The sequence below is a fragment of the Columba livia genome, chromosome 12, assembly GCF_036013475.1.
Source record: "Columba livia isolate bColLiv1 breed racing homer chromosome 12, bColLiv1.pat.W.v2, whole genome shotgun sequence".
Taxonomy (NCBI): domain Eukaryota; kingdom Metazoa; phylum Chordata; class Aves; order Columbiformes; family Columbidae; genus Columba; species Columba livia.
In genome coordinates, this window is record NC_088613.1 from 10,958,660 (window position 1) to 10,976,810 (window position 18,151).

Sequence of the window (18,151 nt, forward strand, 5' to 3'; positions counted from 1 at the left end):
TTAAATCATTTAAAGCAAGAACAAAATGCACTTCGGTGCATGATTTCTGTAAAATACAAAGATCAACAGTCTGATCTACTGCTGCTACAACTGAGCTGTTGGGTACTCAAGTACCACACGAAAAACATTTTATGTTTCCATTCACCATACCAACAAGACATGAAAATAGTTTTTAAGCATTCAATGTAGTGTGAAGTCATAGCCCACAACTTGTATATTATTCCGTCTTACCTAAAATCGAATTTGTAATATTTCCAAACTTCTTATCACATAGATACGAAGCACTAAGATGCTACTTCATATAAACTTGCCAACTTATATAAACGCACTGTCACACACGTAAACTTCAATCTTATTATCGATGTCAACATGATGAAAGTAGACAGCAGAATTACCAGCAAATCTCAGCTAATGAATGAACTGCTTTTCTTGCATAATTGAAAGAAAACACAGAAAAACACACTTGCAAGCAAAACTTTAATTTTTCATCAAATGATTTTCTTGTAAACATAGGAGATGAAAAATTCAACTAGGATCCTTATTACTGCAAAACAAACAGGGACTAGGTCCTCCACTTGGTTCTTATACAGATCTGTAGATGTTAAATATAATTACCATACACTCATGCTTTCCAGTACACATAAGAATTACAGCTAAATGAAGAGGCAGTCTGCTTATAACTATAACTGCTCAATCACAAGCATCCAAAGATAACTGTTGTTTAACATTGGAAACGTTTCAAACACGTATTTTTGAGGACTTTGGGATTATACACAAGACGGTGCCTATCCAAGAAACAAAGAATGTAAACACTAACAAACCAGTTTCCGAAACACAAACTGGACAATATATTATGGTGCAAGACAAAGTGGACTGTTACCAGTTATGCTGTAAAAAAATAAATAAATTAACCTTTATGGCATGAAGCCGTTTTAAAGGCAAGCAGGTGCCCTGCGGAACCGCACGAAAGCCTGGATGTGTCCCGTTCCGGCAGTGCTGAATATTCATTATTCCATGGCGTTCTTTATTTACAGACAGTATTTAAGCACTGCTAGAACCATATCTAAGTTAATGTAGAAGTTTAAGCCCTGACTCATCAAAATTCACTGATTCCTATATTTAGACATACTGCTGATTTATTGGGTGTGCATTTTAAAGTAAATCTTTAAGCAAATGTTAAATACTTCACATCATCTGAATATCTAATTTCAAGCATTGTTCAGAAGAAGTGCAAGTTTATCATGGCCATTTACAACATCATTCTCATGTTGTAGTTTTTCATACAAACTAGGCTTATAAATACTTCAATAAATTTTACTGTATAAATGTTTTATGATTTATCGTTATGAAATGCATAATTTACAGCTATCACCCTAATATTAATCCTATTAACCCAGATCAATACAAACCTTTGGGATTACCAGTTGAACGTTCTCCCTACCACAAAAAAACTCAATCATCATCTGAATTTCTCAGACACCATAGTTCAAAAAATAAACTTCTGGCTTATCAAAGGCCATTGCAACAAATCCAGGGAAACTAACAACCGGTACACTCCATTTATGACTTCAAATTTTGCTGGGAAATCTAGCATTAAGGTTAAATTGTGCTATTTTCCTGACTACAGTAGATTAAGTCACTAATGAAAATCTATTAGATCTTATTAAAAAAAATTTGAACGTAAAATAGTTTCCTGTGAGGCACATCTATTGGATTATATTTGTTTCTAAATTCTGGCATCAGCATCAAGACCGTATAATTTTTTTTTCATTCTACAAATCAAACATTACATATTCTAAAGCAACTCCAGAACTGTCAATATTGTTGCCTTTATGTTCTATTCATAAAACCACTCGGAAAGGACAGATTGTGAAGCTCACCTTCAGCTTTTTAATTAGCAGATCCAATGATTTTTAGTAGGACTGTGATACACTGGACCAGAATATCATCTTCTGACTGGTGAGCAAACTTGCACATTTTTTTTTCTGGAATAGTTTTGACCTGTTGCCTGTTTAAAAGATGGAGGATTCTTTCTAAGATGTAAACCCAAACCAAATTCTCTCAACAAACCTATGACTGTTTCGAAATGTCTCTGCTATCAATGAAACTATTTGACAAAGAAAGATTATTCAAGCTAAGGAAAGTAAGGCAATCACAAACTATGGTTTTCTTAAACCTCTTTTTCTTACCCTTCCTCCCTTACATTTCAGTTTGGGTCAACCTCCTCTTCTATTAAGAGAACAGAGCTAATTCATTCTTCATTATCTGCTTTCTCAACAGCAGCGCTACCTCCACTACTCATTTCCTCAGTTGAGGCTTCAGGTTTTGTCTCTGGTGAATTACTGAATCCAGACTCTTCTGGCGCGATCTCATCTTCATCATAAATAATATCTTCTGGATTTGGTGCTGGTGGGCAAAACTCCTCTGTAGGAAACATTTCTTGGAAAATAGTCTCAGCCTATTCAGAAAAAAAAGCATAAAATAAACTTTACCTTGCAATGTAATCGCTGGCAGCAATATTTTATAGATATTTAACGTTAACCTCTGTTCTTTCAGATCAATAATGATTTAACACTTTGACAGTGAACACATGGGAAAGCTATTCCTTCTTGCAGCCCTTGAAAAAAGAAAAAGCGATCTCTCCTTTTACAGTGTTCTACTAGGAAAGTTGCAGTGTAACGCTTTCAGCAAAACACTGGTCATTCTGGATTGTATTAGAGAATACCCAAGATGATTTTTTTGCAAGCAAAATTGCAAAAATTTGCATGTCTATCATTGCAATGTTATCACATGAATACATCTATGTGCACAAATGGTGCTGTTCTGAAAAGAACTGTATAAACAACCTTTACTTAGATAAAAGGAGAGCTGCTCTTTAATTTACAATGCCACTTCCTCTTCATGCCAGCAAGATTTAGAAATTCAGTACGCACAAAAAGTCAAGTTTTTTGACCACTGCAATGAAAGATGTTTAAAGGAAATGTAGTCTTGATAACATTACAGGAGTTGTTATTACAACATACAGAATACAATTACAAAATCTGGGAGAAAAAGAACCAAAATAATACGGTCTTAGAATTACTGAAAACCAGACATTTTATAAAAACAAAGGAGGCCAAAAAAATCCTTAAAAAACCCACAAGAATGCAAGGAGCTTTGTTAACTTCCCTTAAACAGTTTTACATGTTCTTGTGAAAACAACCTATTTATACGCCTATCTTAAAAAACAAAACACCCCTACAAAACTAGAGAGGTTCAGGAACCTATTATTTACTGAGTCAACATGCACTTCACATTGCCATAAAGGTTTTCTTTTCAAAGTCCTTAAGCTTCTAAGGCAAATGGAGACACCTGATGCAGATCAGAGTGATGTTTTGGGTCGCTAAAAAGAGAAAGGAATATTGCCTCTCTATTTTGTCTATCTAGTAAACTACGCCCTGAAGGCAAACTGTGGTGAGAGCTCCCACATAGGCCAGAACGCGCTTAATCTTGATATTCGTCCTGCTCCAGCCACGGCACCAGCGAGCTGACAGTGCAGGCAGTTACTGCCAACTGCAAAGGCTGATTACATGATGTGGATTCCTGGCCAAGAGGGAATTGTTTTCAGATTAATACATCATTGAGCATGTCCCAAACAGCTTTCTGTGATAAACTCCGCTGCCCACCAGCCGTGGATTTGTATCACCAGCACGTGGATGTAGGACTCCTTTATTAACTCCTTAAATGACCCTGTCTACTCTCAGTTCAATTTAATTTTTCATTCTGCTCCCTAAATTTCACTTTTCTATACCCATTTAAAACTATTTCTATTAGCATATGAAAAAATATACAAAAAAATGTATTCTCTACTTCAAATACATGGTTTTGTAATTTTAAAACACTACCCAGCAAGTCTGGGGGCAAGCGGGTAAAATACCCTACAAAAAGTTTACATAACTAAGTTTTTGAATGTAAGAGAATGACTTATTAGCAAATCTGCACTTGTCCTTGAAACTCCAGAAATATACTTAACACTTTTAAGTGTTCTGATCTATGAGTTTGTAAATATGTCACATTTGGAGACTTCCAGCCCATTGCTAGGAAGATGAAAGTGATTCGGGGGTAGAAAGCACAACAACGTACATGTATTTCCCTCCTCCACTTCTCTAGAGGTACCTGCAGGCTCGATGGGAAGGGTCTGTTCTAACCCTGAGTTCCGCTTTATCTTCAGCCTCTTCTTCATGTTGTTCTCACATACGCTCCTCACTTTTTGCTATTATGACTTTCAGTTATAAACGTGTTCACACTAAAATATTTTTCACTCTAACTAGTGAGCATTTGTCTCAAAATTTAAAACAAGTTAAAAAAAAAAATCTACTCTTTCTGAAAGGCAGCGTTTTAGGCTCTTGATTGTTTCTGCTCCAAGATCTACTTGCTTAACATCTGTCTCGCTGATGGTCAGCAGATTTAACACAAGGGCTAACTACAGCACCTAAAATATTTAAACACAGCTCTATCTATAATAACATTAGTCACCGGTAAGAAAAAGTCTTAAGGTAAGACAAAGCTGAACGCTAGAGAAGGTGACTGTCAGAATTAGAAATAGGCTGCTTACGTGTACTTAAACAGCTTTTAACTTGCACCGTTTTAAATAACAGCTAAAAACATCTCATTTAGAAAAGAACTTAATTACAGTTTAAAACTGCTACCACAATAATTGTCTCTCTTTATTTTTTGTCTTTACCATTATTTACCCTCTTCGGAGGGAAATTATTGCCTTGTAAAGCAAAATGAAGGGTACTATTAGCTCTTAAGTATAGTGTCCTGACCCTACAGTTCAGGCTATGTCAGCCTTTCCATTTTAAAAACAAATTTAAAGAGGTTTATGACTTAGTGATAAAAAACTCCCTGCAACTGGCTAGATGGCACGCACATTGTCTGAACACGGCCATTAAAAACACAGCTTTAAAAATGACTAGTGCTGGTGAATCCCAAAGAGATTCAAGGTGTTCTCACGTCAGCTCCAAATGCCCCTGACACCACAGGGACTGCTGGGAGAGATTTGCTTGAGGATCTGTTAACATACAGCATCACATAATGGTGATCTGGAACAGCAACAGAGAAGCATTCCTGCAGCCGTATTTTTTGTTGTTATTGAACAAAACAAAAAATCTACATTTTTGCATTATCTCATCTTCCGCTGAACAGCAGCAGGGAAGGCACAAAGCCAGGTGTGGTATGAAGTTCTTAGTGAATTTCTGCACATCTACCCTTGAAGATCCGGTGCCCCTGCACGTTCTGCCGATTGCCAACACGCTCCTTTGACGATCCTTCCCACGTGACAGGCTTTCCTGACCTTCGATTTGTACTGCTGCTTTACTGCTTCACCTCTTCTTTAACATCACAGGTGAAAGCCTATGTAATTTTGGGAGTTATCATCTATATTTCTGAATTATTTGACAGTTTTTTCTTTCCACATTATTAGAGCAAGTAACCACTATACCAAGATCATCCTAGATTTCCTTTACCTGTCCAGATTAACTATCTGCTACTCCTAACATTACTGTATCAACTGACCTTTTCTCAGCTTTCCTCCCTTCTCAATTCCACTGACATACACTCTGCTCATTTACCAAGATTTTTGTATGTCTAGCTGTGAAGCTTTATAGATTTGTTAGTACTAATTATCTAGCATAAAGCAGAAGAACCCAGAACAAAAGCAGACTGTACTGGACATCCTCAGGTCTTTAAAATTAAAGGCCTGCAAGTGAACAAATCGATCTGCCCAACCTGTTTGACAGCACAGTCGTTTCCTAAGGCAGAGTCTGGTCCCGAACAGACATAAACATTTGAGGGTAAGCGATCATATGAACTTCTGTCAACTCCTGAAGAATCTCTCATGTTAAAGTAGACGGCCCAGAGGACCCTAGGTTTTTCCAGCTCTTCATTTTCAGCATCTGAAAAGAAAAATAAGTGTTTGCAGTAATCTATGTTCACATGTAATAAGGGAAATATGTAATCTAGCATACTAGAAGTCTATTTATTAAAATGGAATTACTATAATAAATACTTTTTTCCTTTAAAAAGCCAAGTAATTTTACTTTCTATTCTTTCCCGAGGTGCTTTTTCAACATACTTTTCCTTTAAAACCATAGATATGTAAACTCTACTTATTCTGAATGCACTATGTTACATAAGATCCAATTATCACCTAAAAGCATTCTACCAAAACGCTTGATCTAAATTTAATGCATTTCCACTTCATGTTATCTAGTTTACTCTGGATAAACTCCATAAGCAGTCTGAATGAGTCCTCCACAGCCTGTGCCAACTTGAAATTACTGCATTCCATATGCAAAGGTATTTTTGATGTCTACTTCTTTCCCCTCCTTTAATAGTTTATCTTTGTATGGGAACTCTTCTCACAGCAGATCTTCGTCTGCTTTAAGATTGAGGGTCTTCAAGTCAATCTAAGGAAACTATCTAATACTTATGGTTTAAATAAAAGAAATTTTAAAGAAAAATGTCCAAAGACTATCCCCCCACCCCCAGATGAACTGCAAATAAAGAATTACCAAAACCCAGGAGTATTCTATGTGAGATGTGTGATATGCAGTAAGTACAATCTCTAAGCTGTGGAAATACTGCTAAATGAATATAATAAACAATTAATTTACATTTATCTATGTGTACTGGCGACTTGCACTACGCTAACATACTCATTATGAATACAAAATGACCATAAACAACGTCTTGCTTGTTCATCACCGGTACCTTCTTGCAGTTACTTTGCACATTCCTATAACCCCACTTGCAGAGGCAGAAAAACCTCTGGGAAGATGAAGGTCACTTTTTCACCAGGAGAATGCAATGGAGGAACACACAATATAGTTTCTTAGCTTAATAGATCCTATTTGTTTGTCATATTTGCTGTCCCCCTTTTGGTATTTTACCTCTAAAATAAATGAAGCTTGTAAAAGACTTTGCGAGATTTACTTCTTTCTAAGGAAGACACTTCTAGATAACAATGGCATTCAAAACAGTATTTTAAAGCAGTTGAATTAGGAAAAAAAAAAAAAAAAAAGAGATAAATCTATGCTATTCATTCAGTATCTTTTTATAACTGTCAAATACTTAAAAAAAATAGGTGCTACCCACACCGAACAGTTTGAAATATAAATTAAATTCATCAGCCTGTGAAAGTCTGAGCCTTAATACAGGGCAAGATGCTCTTTAATATATTTAAAAGTTCACATTGCTCATAAAAGTTACTTCTTCCTCATTTAGGCAGGAAAATGAATGGAGTCCTCTTCTCCAGGTGACTTTGCCTCTTTGACCTGCCATGGCCCAGTGCTCACTTTATCTGGTGATTCATTTTCAATAACTCCAACAGTATTTGTTCTGACATTTTAATTAAAATACGACCACTACCTCATCCTGATGATAAAAAGGCCTATGTGTCAGTGAAAACTAGCTTTTCAGTGCCTCGGTGCACCTGAGGACCCCTATGATCACAGAGTTCCTACAGAAGAATTTCAGCCAGGTTCTAAACAATATATCACTTCAAACCCAGATCACTTTAAACATTAAGATTAATGCTAACCCCCCCAAAATGATTAGAAGACACTAAACTGCAAGCTAACCTTTCCTTCACCAACTGAGCCTCTGAAACACACAGCACTGCCTTGGAAATTTAAGATATAGGTTAAATACTAAAAGTTAGAAATCAGAGGGTTTTAAATTAACAAAAATCAACATGAAAAGTGTTTGCAGTTCTCCAATCTAATAAACTTTTCTATTTACAGACCCTAGTTGCATTCTACATATTTGTTTTGTAAAGGCTTTTGTACTACAAATCTAAGAAAAAAAATTGTATCTTTTGGACATCAAAATAATTGCCTTTTTATGAGCAAAAAAAGAAAATGCATATTATATAATACTTCCTATTTAAAGACTTCGTTGTCTAACAAAAACAATAAGATATTTGTTTTTTTCATTAAAAGGTAGAGGAAAAAAATTGTAAAAATGGAAAAGAACATAGAAAAACAAGTTAGTGAAAAGCTGAACCTGACCCTTCATGAAACACTGTTCTTGGTTACAGAGCCCTGAGGGGAAAAGAAATACTGGCAACATAAAAGACTGCATGTTTTTTTAACTGGAGAAAATTCTACCTGAATTCATGTGATGCTTCACTCATGAAGCATAACAACAAATATTAGAGGCAAACCAATTATAAATACTTTAAAATACATCCACATCTTGCATATATATGAACATAAACACTTCCAATGACAGCCAAGTATTGTCTTCTCATAGAAGAACTATGGTTTACTGTCTTTCAGTATGAGCACACCATATTTAAAAATGCTTTGCTAGGTTGAAAACAACATCGTCTGTGTGCACCCAACCTATCCTATGAGCATCTACAAAAAACATGATTAAATTCATGATCTCGGGATTAAATGTCAAAGATTTCTGTGGAACGAGCTCTAAATATCTCAGGGACAATTTCATTCTAGGCAACAACTGCTTTGTCAAGAGCGGTTTTCCCCTGGGACTGTGAAATTGTCTGTCTCATGGTCAAAGTTCACAAAAGTAGCTGGCAAGGTTTCCTTGAATTTAGGGCCAAATAGTTCATTATTGGAAATGAAATCTGTCTTCCTGAGAACACTGCTGTGCATAACAACTTTATGCTTCCACTGCTTCAAGCAGAATCCAGAGGATTTCAACTAAAAACAGCAAACAAGGAAGCACTTGGAGAACAGAAGGATGAGCAATGGTGTTAGAATAAGAGAAGGTAAAAAAAGGTTGAGAAGCTTATAGCACTGAGCACATCTGGCAGCTGGAGGAGAACAGCAGATCACTAACACTTGGGAGTTTGTGATCTTTTCTTAGGGATACCTAAGTGATAGAACACTAAAAACACAGTGTAGAAAAACAGATTCACAAATAGGAATACTTCATTTCACTACTGCACGTTTGAAAGAGGAGCTGAGGAGCAAATGTGTTTCCATGAAAAAGAAAGTGTGAAAAATTAAAAAGGTCCGAGACATTTACAGCCTTAAGTTAAACCACAGCTGAAGAAGACATGGAACATCGGATAATGAAATACAAAAACCCCTGACATCTGTCTAATCAATCTCACTCTCAAAATAGATTCCTTTACTTTGAAATGCTGATATCTGAATAGCAGTTTGCCATATGTTGACTCTGATGACACATTCAGATGTTCAGTAACTGATGCTCTAGTTACAAGGGTAAATAATATTTTTGCAAAATAATCTATTAATACTTCAATTATTTTTACCTTTTTCCGTATTTAGATTGAATAACTTCTGCACAACAGGCTCTAAATCTTCCCTAGCAGTTTTAGTTGACGGACAGGTTAAATGGACTAAATCTGTGAAAAGAGAACACAAGCTAATTACAGTCACCAATACACAGATATATAAATATCATTTACAGTGTTTAAAAGGCATAGCAGTCTTTTTGAAATCACTGCTCTTCATATAAATCACCTCTTTTAACCCAGAGAAATACTGCATTGTGGAAACACAGCATATATATACCGGACAGAGAAATTTTCTCAATACATCTCATAATTACCTCTCTCTTCAGTGCAAACAGAGAATATCATTCTGGGACCAGGTGTCTACTGATACCAGGAAAAGCAGCACCGAGAACCTGGCTAATACACTGTATTTGACCTCTGGAAACCCTAAGAACATTCTTACCAAAGTGCTGACAGTCCAATAGTTCAACAACATACGAAACCCACAAATATCCCTGCTTTCATCAGCGGCCTCCTTTCAGAACTCAGTTGGGACCCAGCGGGAATTTGGAAATTTGGCTACAGGCGGTTTAAGTATAGCTGTAGAGGAGTAAGTAGGAAGCTACCCTGGAGCAAGATTTCTGTTTCTTTTATTGTACTAAAGAGTAAATAGGTGATGAAGGGAATATATGCACGTTTTAAGATCCAGCTCACGTGAGCAGGCAGTGAACTGTTTCTCTCCAGCCACACGGAGAATGAAGAACAGTGGGAACACTGGCAGTGTGTGACAAACCAGAGAGAATTTAAAGGTAAGTGTTGCTGAATATCAGATAAGCGTTCTGCGACGTAAGTTATGGCATACACAGTCCCGTGGTACAACATAACAAAAAAGCTCGACAATATTTTTCTCGTTCACCTTCTTATAAAGTGACAGAAACACCAGTTTTGTGTTTGGGAGAGGGAGAAATGATGCTGGGTGGGCCAGTAAGGATTTATGATCATCTGCAAAACTGATTTCAAGTACTTGGTTTCAAGAGGCGCTCTGTACACAGCAGAGACAAATCACAGAGTACCGCAAACCCATGCTGGAAAACAACGGCATGAAAAGATTTTGGAACACAAAAATGCATTTGTGGAACTGTAAAATTAATCAAAACTCACCCTACAGCATGGGCGAATCAATGTCACTAAATCCAAACTTGTGTTTGTGAAAATCCACAATTTTGCTTGAATAATGCAGAGTTGATATTTAGATTGCTTGCTCATTTAGTTGTTTTCAGGAAAATAAAGTTGCTAAACAGATCCGTCACAGAGCATATGATTCCTTTACTTGTTCTGTTTTGCAAACAAGTGAAGTTTCTGACTCCTTCGAAAAGAGAATCACTTGATGCAGCTCTTGACCTCCTTGTGTTCCACTGGTCTCGATTCAGACACAGAACCAGCTTTATCCCACCTGATTTCACATCCATTCATTCAGATACTTAAAAACCTCATCTTAAAGCTTCTAATAAAACAGCCTGAACAGACTCATTGGCTACTGAACAGTTGTTTGGAAGACGTATCTGTCAGGGTATCATGAAGAAGCTGAACATATCTTTGTACCAAGCTTAAATTGATACTTTTTTAGTTCATTACTGTACCTTTTTCCACCAATATAATATGTCATGCATGTGACATTTTTCTGTTTTCACTCTCAAGTGTGGCTACATTTGTGTCATTATTTAAAAGCCCATTGCACAGATCTTGAATGGTTTCCTGGCCACAGTTTCACCACAGAAAGTTTGACACAGACTCCAGGAGGACCACAAATTTAACCCTCATGCTCCTCTTCTTTCCAATGCACACAGAGATTATATTCAAACATAATTATTCATTTTTTATTTAACCAAAACCAAACCTTCAGTCTAAAAGAAATATGTACTAAAAAAAGTAAATGCAAACAGGTGGTGATAGTGAAAGTCTTTCTGTAACCTTAACTAAATGTTTACAACCACTGTAACACAATCTATTGTTTCCTCAAAAAAACTCAGCTACAGATGACTAAAGTTCACATCACTAACTTTGTATAAAATCTTTTTTATTATCTTTAAGGTTAGGGCTATGAGTCACAGTCATCAGTATATATTTTGATTATGCTTGATTTACTCAGGTATAACTGCATTAGTTACAGTGGTTGCCAACATCTGTCTTCACGTAATTCTTCTAGCAAGAAGAACGATGAGTTTAGTTCATGATTTCATCATTACAGTCTCAATTTTTAGGGCAAGTGAAGGAGTTTGGTTCCACTCAACTGGCAATACAGATTATGTGCCTGTCATTTCTGCAGTGTGATCAAAGAGTAGATGTATTTGTATACTTATCTTAAATAATTGTTTGAAGGAGAAATCAGTCAGTTAAAAACCCATTTGCAGATAATGATGTAAAAGTTTTTTTAAAAAAATTATGAAATATGTCCCATAACTAGAACTCAGCTATACCTAAAATACAACCATATTATTTCAACACATGAAGACAAATTTAATTAAGGAATATAGTACCTTCTCTTCCGAAATGAAAAGAATTTATGGAGAAAAGTAAATAACAGAAACCACTCTTTTTCAGCACCACAGAAATTCTCATGAAACTGATAATTCATATCTACTTGAACATCAATCCTTCTTTCGGTTTGCTTCCGGCTACATATGTTTTGCGAACCCTTAAATGAAGTAAATCAGCTGTTTACAGGATAAATATTACCAGTATGCTTTATAGCACTAAGTTCTTAATTGCAGATTTATCTTTTCTTATTATTTAAGTAGGAAATGGAAATAGAACTTTGAATGTCTTAATCATTTCAAGTTCACTCTTATTTCATAGACGAGCCTAGGTAACAGTAAAAAAAAATGGTTATTATTCCAGTTACTTATTTTTTGTTAAAAAGCATTAGGTCAGTTAACCTCTAATTCTATTTATCTTCCACAGTTTTCCAACCTGGTGAACTATTTAACAGAATCGGGAAATAACAACAAATACCCAGTAAGAACATTTTGTTGCTCATCTATTTCAAATTCAAATAAAACACCAGAGTCAAAGTTCTTTAAGTTGTTACTGGAAATACTGGGATGTCCCTTCTAAAAAGGTGATCTCATAGATATCTTTAGAATTAAAAAATCTAATGCAGTATATGACAATAACAACACTTTAAAACTATCAAGCCTATTAACCACATAAGTGTTAAAAGGAACATTTGATGTTTGATCTGGTTGGAAATAAAGAAATCACAAAAAGATTTTAAGTAAATAATTATCACATGTAAATTAAAAAAAATTCACTGCAACAGGAATCTTGTAGCACGATTCCTAAGCCCTGTGGAGCAGCACACAACTGCTGTAGAATGAAGACACTGGACGATTTCCCTCATCTGCTGCTCAGAGTAAACCCGTACACATTGTTTTCTCAGGTAAGAACCTGCTCGTGGTGCAGCAGAGGGATAACATGCACAGATGTTAGATTTTGTTTCACAGTTGACAGAGTCAAAGGGAAAAACATAGTTAAGATTCCATATATACCCTGTACTTACAAGTGCCCTTCATGCACGTCATGGTTGAGGAACACAACTCAATGACACAAACTGCTGGTTTTCCCAGATCCACTGGAGGCACCGTCAAAATGGAAACCTATCGAGCAGAAAGAACAACTTCTGTTAACGCACAGTATTATGGGGAACAAGCCAACCAAAACAATCCTGAGTAACGGTGAAAAAGAATTGCAGACGTATATACAATTTTGTCTTCTGGTATACTAGTAACAATTTGTGGAATCAATCCTGTAGAATTTAAGCATTCAAGAATTTCTGCCCAAGTCAGTGAAGGTTCCTTTGTTAGGAACATCTGCAGCAGCAGAACAGAAAGAAAACCTCATACCACAGCCCCCCCCAAAGGGATGACAGTTTAGAAACTCTGACAGCAAGAGACTGCAAAATTGGATTTGAACACTGGGAAAAGCACTGTTAAGTGAGAATGACTGGAGCACTTTTGTGCCCGACTGTTAAAAGCAAGAGTCAGGAAGAAGAGACTTCTCTGTCATTTGGTTCTAACTCTGTAGGTGCTATTTAACCTGTAAAAATACAGGAAACATACAGAATAAACACTTAACACAGAATAACACCCTTTAAAGTTAAGGTCTGCAAAGACCGATGAAGCAGAAACATTTAAAATATCTGAAAGTGTACAAGAAGAACTTAGAACAGTAAAAGTGGATGTTAAAAAAACTAAGAACTTTGAAGAAAGTTTAGACAAGATAAATAATTAACAGTTAACAGAATACTAAGGCTAACAGTTTATTAAAAAGCAAGCAAAATGAAGTACCTTAAAGACAGCAGCTTAGAAACTCTTAATTAACATAGTGTCAACCAAACAGAGAAACCCCAGTCATTGAACTAAAATAAAATTTCTAATAGTTTCATATAGACTAATGCATGAAACAACTGTCAGTAGAGAGTGCTCACTAAAAAGCTGGATTCAAGCAGAAACAAAAGCATGAATTAATTCCTACCAACAACTCAAGATGAATGCATACGATTCATAAAGAGGTAAGTGATACGAAATTGATACATACCTGCTGCTCTGAACCTGTGTTGAGTACAGACTGATCTGTAATGAGCACTGCCCTGGAGATCTGCCTGCAATTATATAAAGCAATTATGGCATTTCCCGAAAATGTAAAAAATAGCAATTCAGACTCACAGTTCTGGCAATACCAATTTATATACATAAAACTGTGGGATGACTATTTAAACATATAATCATTATTAACCTGATTGTTAGTGGGATATTTTGCCTGTTGCTGAAGCAGGACCACCTCTAGAACATTAACGTAGTATTTTCAGTGTCGAAAACAGATGATGAATAAATGAGCCAGTGCCATCATAGAAAACAGCTGGGATATCCTGATTTTTTAAAAATTCTTTTGCTTATTTGATCAAGATGAGTAGCAATACACTACAGGACTTTTGTTCCAAACAGCACAGGACACTTGGGGAAATACACTGGGGTGGAGCTCATGAATCGAAGTTTCTAATCCTCATCTACAATACATTGAAGACAAAGGCAGTATCTATACAGTGCTTTTAGAAAGAACAACAAAAAGAAGAGAAAACTATGACTTTTAATACTTTTCTAAACGTGAACTAATTAAAGCGAGAACAGCAAACACCTTCCAAACACTTTTTAACAAAATGAAATCCCTAACACACTTAAGCTATTGGATTTTTTTAACCAGGAAAAGGGGATTTAGAGGACAATTTCAGAAAAACTAACCATAGAAGGTATATAGTATGCCCTCATGTTTAGAGAAGAAGAGAAACACCATGAACAGAACTAAGCTGTAGTGCCAAGATAAACCCAAGAGATTATTGTCTCCTGCTTTTACTTGCAGGCTACTGTATACACTATTATTTAAAGACATTTACTATGTTTACTGTTTTCCTACATACCTGTAATGCACATTTGTGCATACACTCTCTGAAAGGTAACTGTCTTCCACAATAAAATATTTAGCACTTATTCTTTGTCCAAAATGATCCACAATAGCTTTGCATCTGTGAAACAAACAAACAAACTTCAAACCAAAATAAGAAAGTTGGATATAAGGTAACAAAACTATGTGTAAGTTTTTGACATTGAGTTATATCACACATTGCTTGTATTTTTTAACTTTTACTGTATAAACAAATAACGCAAATTAGCTTTACTTAACTTCTTTCTTGTTGTATGAAAGTTGCTGTATTTTTTAAAAATTAAATTTATTTGCATCAATACCTCCGTGTTTCAGTCGATTTAATGTACAGGATTCAAATCAGCAAATTCTCTCACACACATTTAGATACACACAGTTGCACATGGCAACATCAAAAGAAACAAAAGGATGCCTTAGATCAGAGATCAGATTTAAATGTGTTTTATCGTAGCACATTATCCCATATCAGTAAATATCTGACATGCAAGTTATGCCTTATGAATAAACAGCATTTCTGTAACTTCACGTTATTCCTGTTTGTTCCTGTGATCAAAATGATCTATAAAACTAGGGATGAGAACCAAACCTAAATAAGTCAGAGCAACCAGCTGCCACTAACTCGGGTAAACCAGCTGCTCCTGTAGCCTGGAGGGAGAACTGACCCAGGGCAACAGGATGCTGTGTACAGCTGGGACAGCTTAATGACAATTAGCGTGTTTTTATAGCACTGACTTCTAATGCTGATTTTGTAGGAATCTGGATACTACATATATATCTGTATTGAAATTCAACAGATTACTTGAGAACAGTAATTAGAAGAACAGCATACGCGTTGTTTAATTTCATCATGTAGTATTCTTCATACAGCTTCAGCTACATTCTATTCAACATTTGCTTTACTTGCATGTTTAGGAAGTTTTTTCTTACTGTTAACCTGACTGATTTCATTCTCAAAAACTCATTTGAATACTGCAAATAAACAAGGAAGTCGAGCTGCTACAGTTATTTTCTAATTACAACCTTTCTTATTGTTTATGAAACAATTTCCTCTGCCACCCCCTAAACATTACAGGAGGGGAAAGGCTGATTAAATGTCATGTTGCATCACTCAAAGCCAGCAAAAGCAACTTCACACTTTCAGTTTTCCTGCTAGGTGTTGTTTCCCCTCCTTTGTTCAGGAATAGCAACCAGGTCGTACGCTTGATAAGATTTTAAACAGAAAAAGAGATAGCGCTTTTAATTTCAGTCTCCACTTTACTTCAAACGATGATGCCAAGAAAATTTCTTTCAAGTACGGCTTCCAAATATGGCAAACACTTATGCACTGACATTATCAGGTCTCTGTCATCTGATATGTGTTGGGACAATGAATCATACAGAACCCTCCATTGACCTTCTTTCAATGTGTCTAGATAAAAGGATGAAAATTAGAATCCATCTCCTTGCAGTGCCACGAGTTATAAATGTACTTTATAGGGCTCATTATCCAAACTAATGGACTAAGGGCGACATCCTTGAAATGGACTCACCAGCACTGACAAAGCCAGTGTGCAATATTTCAAGAAGGATATGTAAATTACTATGTGTTTGCTATATCTTTTTATTACAGATGTATAAATTTCCATTTATCACATCTTTTCCATTTTTGAGACAGAAATACATAATTGAAAACATATGTAAAGTGTGATCAACATAAAATGCCTATCACTATTATTAATGCAATACATGTGATTTAAAAGACTTGAAATTTTATCACATGTACAAAAAAGTGACCTACAAAAACATGGAGAAAAACAACAAAAAGAAAAATCACCATCATGCATGCATTCAGTGTGCTTTCTCCCCAACCTAAGGAACAAGATGTAGGTTTTATTTTCTAACACAGCATCAGAGTTCTATCAAGAACACAGGATGTTCTACACATGCATTAAGACAGCAGAACTAATCTGATACACTACATTTAAAAATAGAAATTTTCAAGTGGATTACCAAAACTTTAAATAGGTTATGTCTAAAAGCTTCTATACTTGCATATACTCATCCCTGAATCTTATTTTTGTAAGCTATAAAAAGGGCTATAGTAACATCATAAAAATAATTGTATAGTTAGGGATGAAATCTACTGTTCCCTGTATATACAATCATGGGTAGTAACGAAGTGAAAAGGCAGTTCAGCTGGATATTGAATGGGTTCTTATTTTTCTTGTGCTGGAGAGTGTTAGCCATGTATAGAAAGCAGTTGGAATAAACTTTGGTGATACGCAGGCACTTTAATTTAAAGTCTAAACTATCAACAAAAAGTTTGAGAAGAAAATCAAGGCTGTAGCTTTAAGTATAAATTTTCCTTGCATACATTACAGCAACATTGTTAAATATAGTGAAAAAATAACAGCACTAAGACCTTGATGAAGTCTGGAAGCCTACCGAACACGCTTATAAAATAGCAATCAATACTGCACAATTTGACTAAATTTCTCTTGTTGTGAGTTTAACTGATGTGTAACCAAAGTGAGCTGCTGCAGTGACAAGGAGATGGGAGTTTGTCTATTAGCAATTACCATTAGTAGCCTGTTGACTCAAAAGCTCAGTAACTCCTAAATACCCTCATTAACAATTTGATAGCTGATTTTTATTAGGCAAAAGACTGAATCCTAAAGTCAAGAGGAAATTAGAGCTGGTGCAGGAACAGAATACACAGTAAGGAAAGAGGTAACAGGAAAAGAAATAAAAAGAAGGGGAAAGAAATAGTGATGATCTTAACAGCAAACTAGACAGTTTGCTTAGTAACACTCCAAGGAAAAGACTCCACAAGTAAAAGCAGTAAAAAAGCTGGGCAACCAGCACCACTGACCAGTTAGGATCTCCAGAGTGGTGCTTGGAAGTTGCTAACAACTAAGAGTTCTGTCCTTCTGAATGAGAAAGTTCACTATCTAAACATTATTGGAAAATAAAGCTCCCTATAGTAAAAGTTCAAATATTACTGTTAAAAATAAGTACAGAGTTGATGAAAGGGCGTAATTTTGTTTGCATATGAATCATGATGAAACACTGTACCATTTGCATGTCAAAGGCTAAAACTATGCAATGAACTGCAGATCCTTAGGGAACTGGTAGAAAGATAAAATGTTATAGAGTTTCAGGAAGAACAGATGCTACTTGACCATGTCAGGACAAATCCAGCTACAAGTACCACACTCAGAGAATCAAATGTGCAATGCAACTGGAAAGTAAAGACATTACACCAATCATTTAACTACTAATTTTCCTAATAAAATGTTACTACCTATTTTCTAGCTTAAACTTCAAACTTTTCTACAGAATCGTTTTGAACTTTTCAGTAACAGAATCTAAGCTGAAAACAGGCTCTTAAGAGGTGCAAGGTTTGCTGTTAGACTAAAAACTCAT

General features: G+C 35.7%; 1 protein-coding gene across 2 annotated transcripts in view; it reads right to left on the minus strand.

Annotated features, from left to right (window-relative positions):
- Positions 1-463: 463 nt before the first annotated feature.
- Positions 464-18,151, minus strand: part of CHM (CHM Rab escort protein) — a 56,729-nt gene continuing 39,041 nt past the window's right edge. For both annotated transcript variants that reach the window (XM_065077853.1, XM_065077852.1), the window contains 6 exons: positions 14,724-14,828; positions 13,847-13,910; positions 12,810-12,906; positions 9,287-9,379; positions 5,770-5,936; positions 464-2,458 (listed from right to left, as the gene is read on the minus strand). In XM_065077853.1, the coding sequence (XP_064933925.1) occupies positions 2,252-2,458; positions 5,770-5,936; positions 9,287-9,379; positions 12,810-12,906; positions 13,847-13,910; positions 14,724-14,828 (733 nt within the window). In that variant the 3' untranslated portion in view covers positions 464-2,251. The remainder of the gene's footprint in view (positions 2,459-5,769; positions 5,937-9,286; positions 9,380-12,809; positions 12,907-13,846; positions 13,911-14,723; positions 14,829-18,151) is intronic.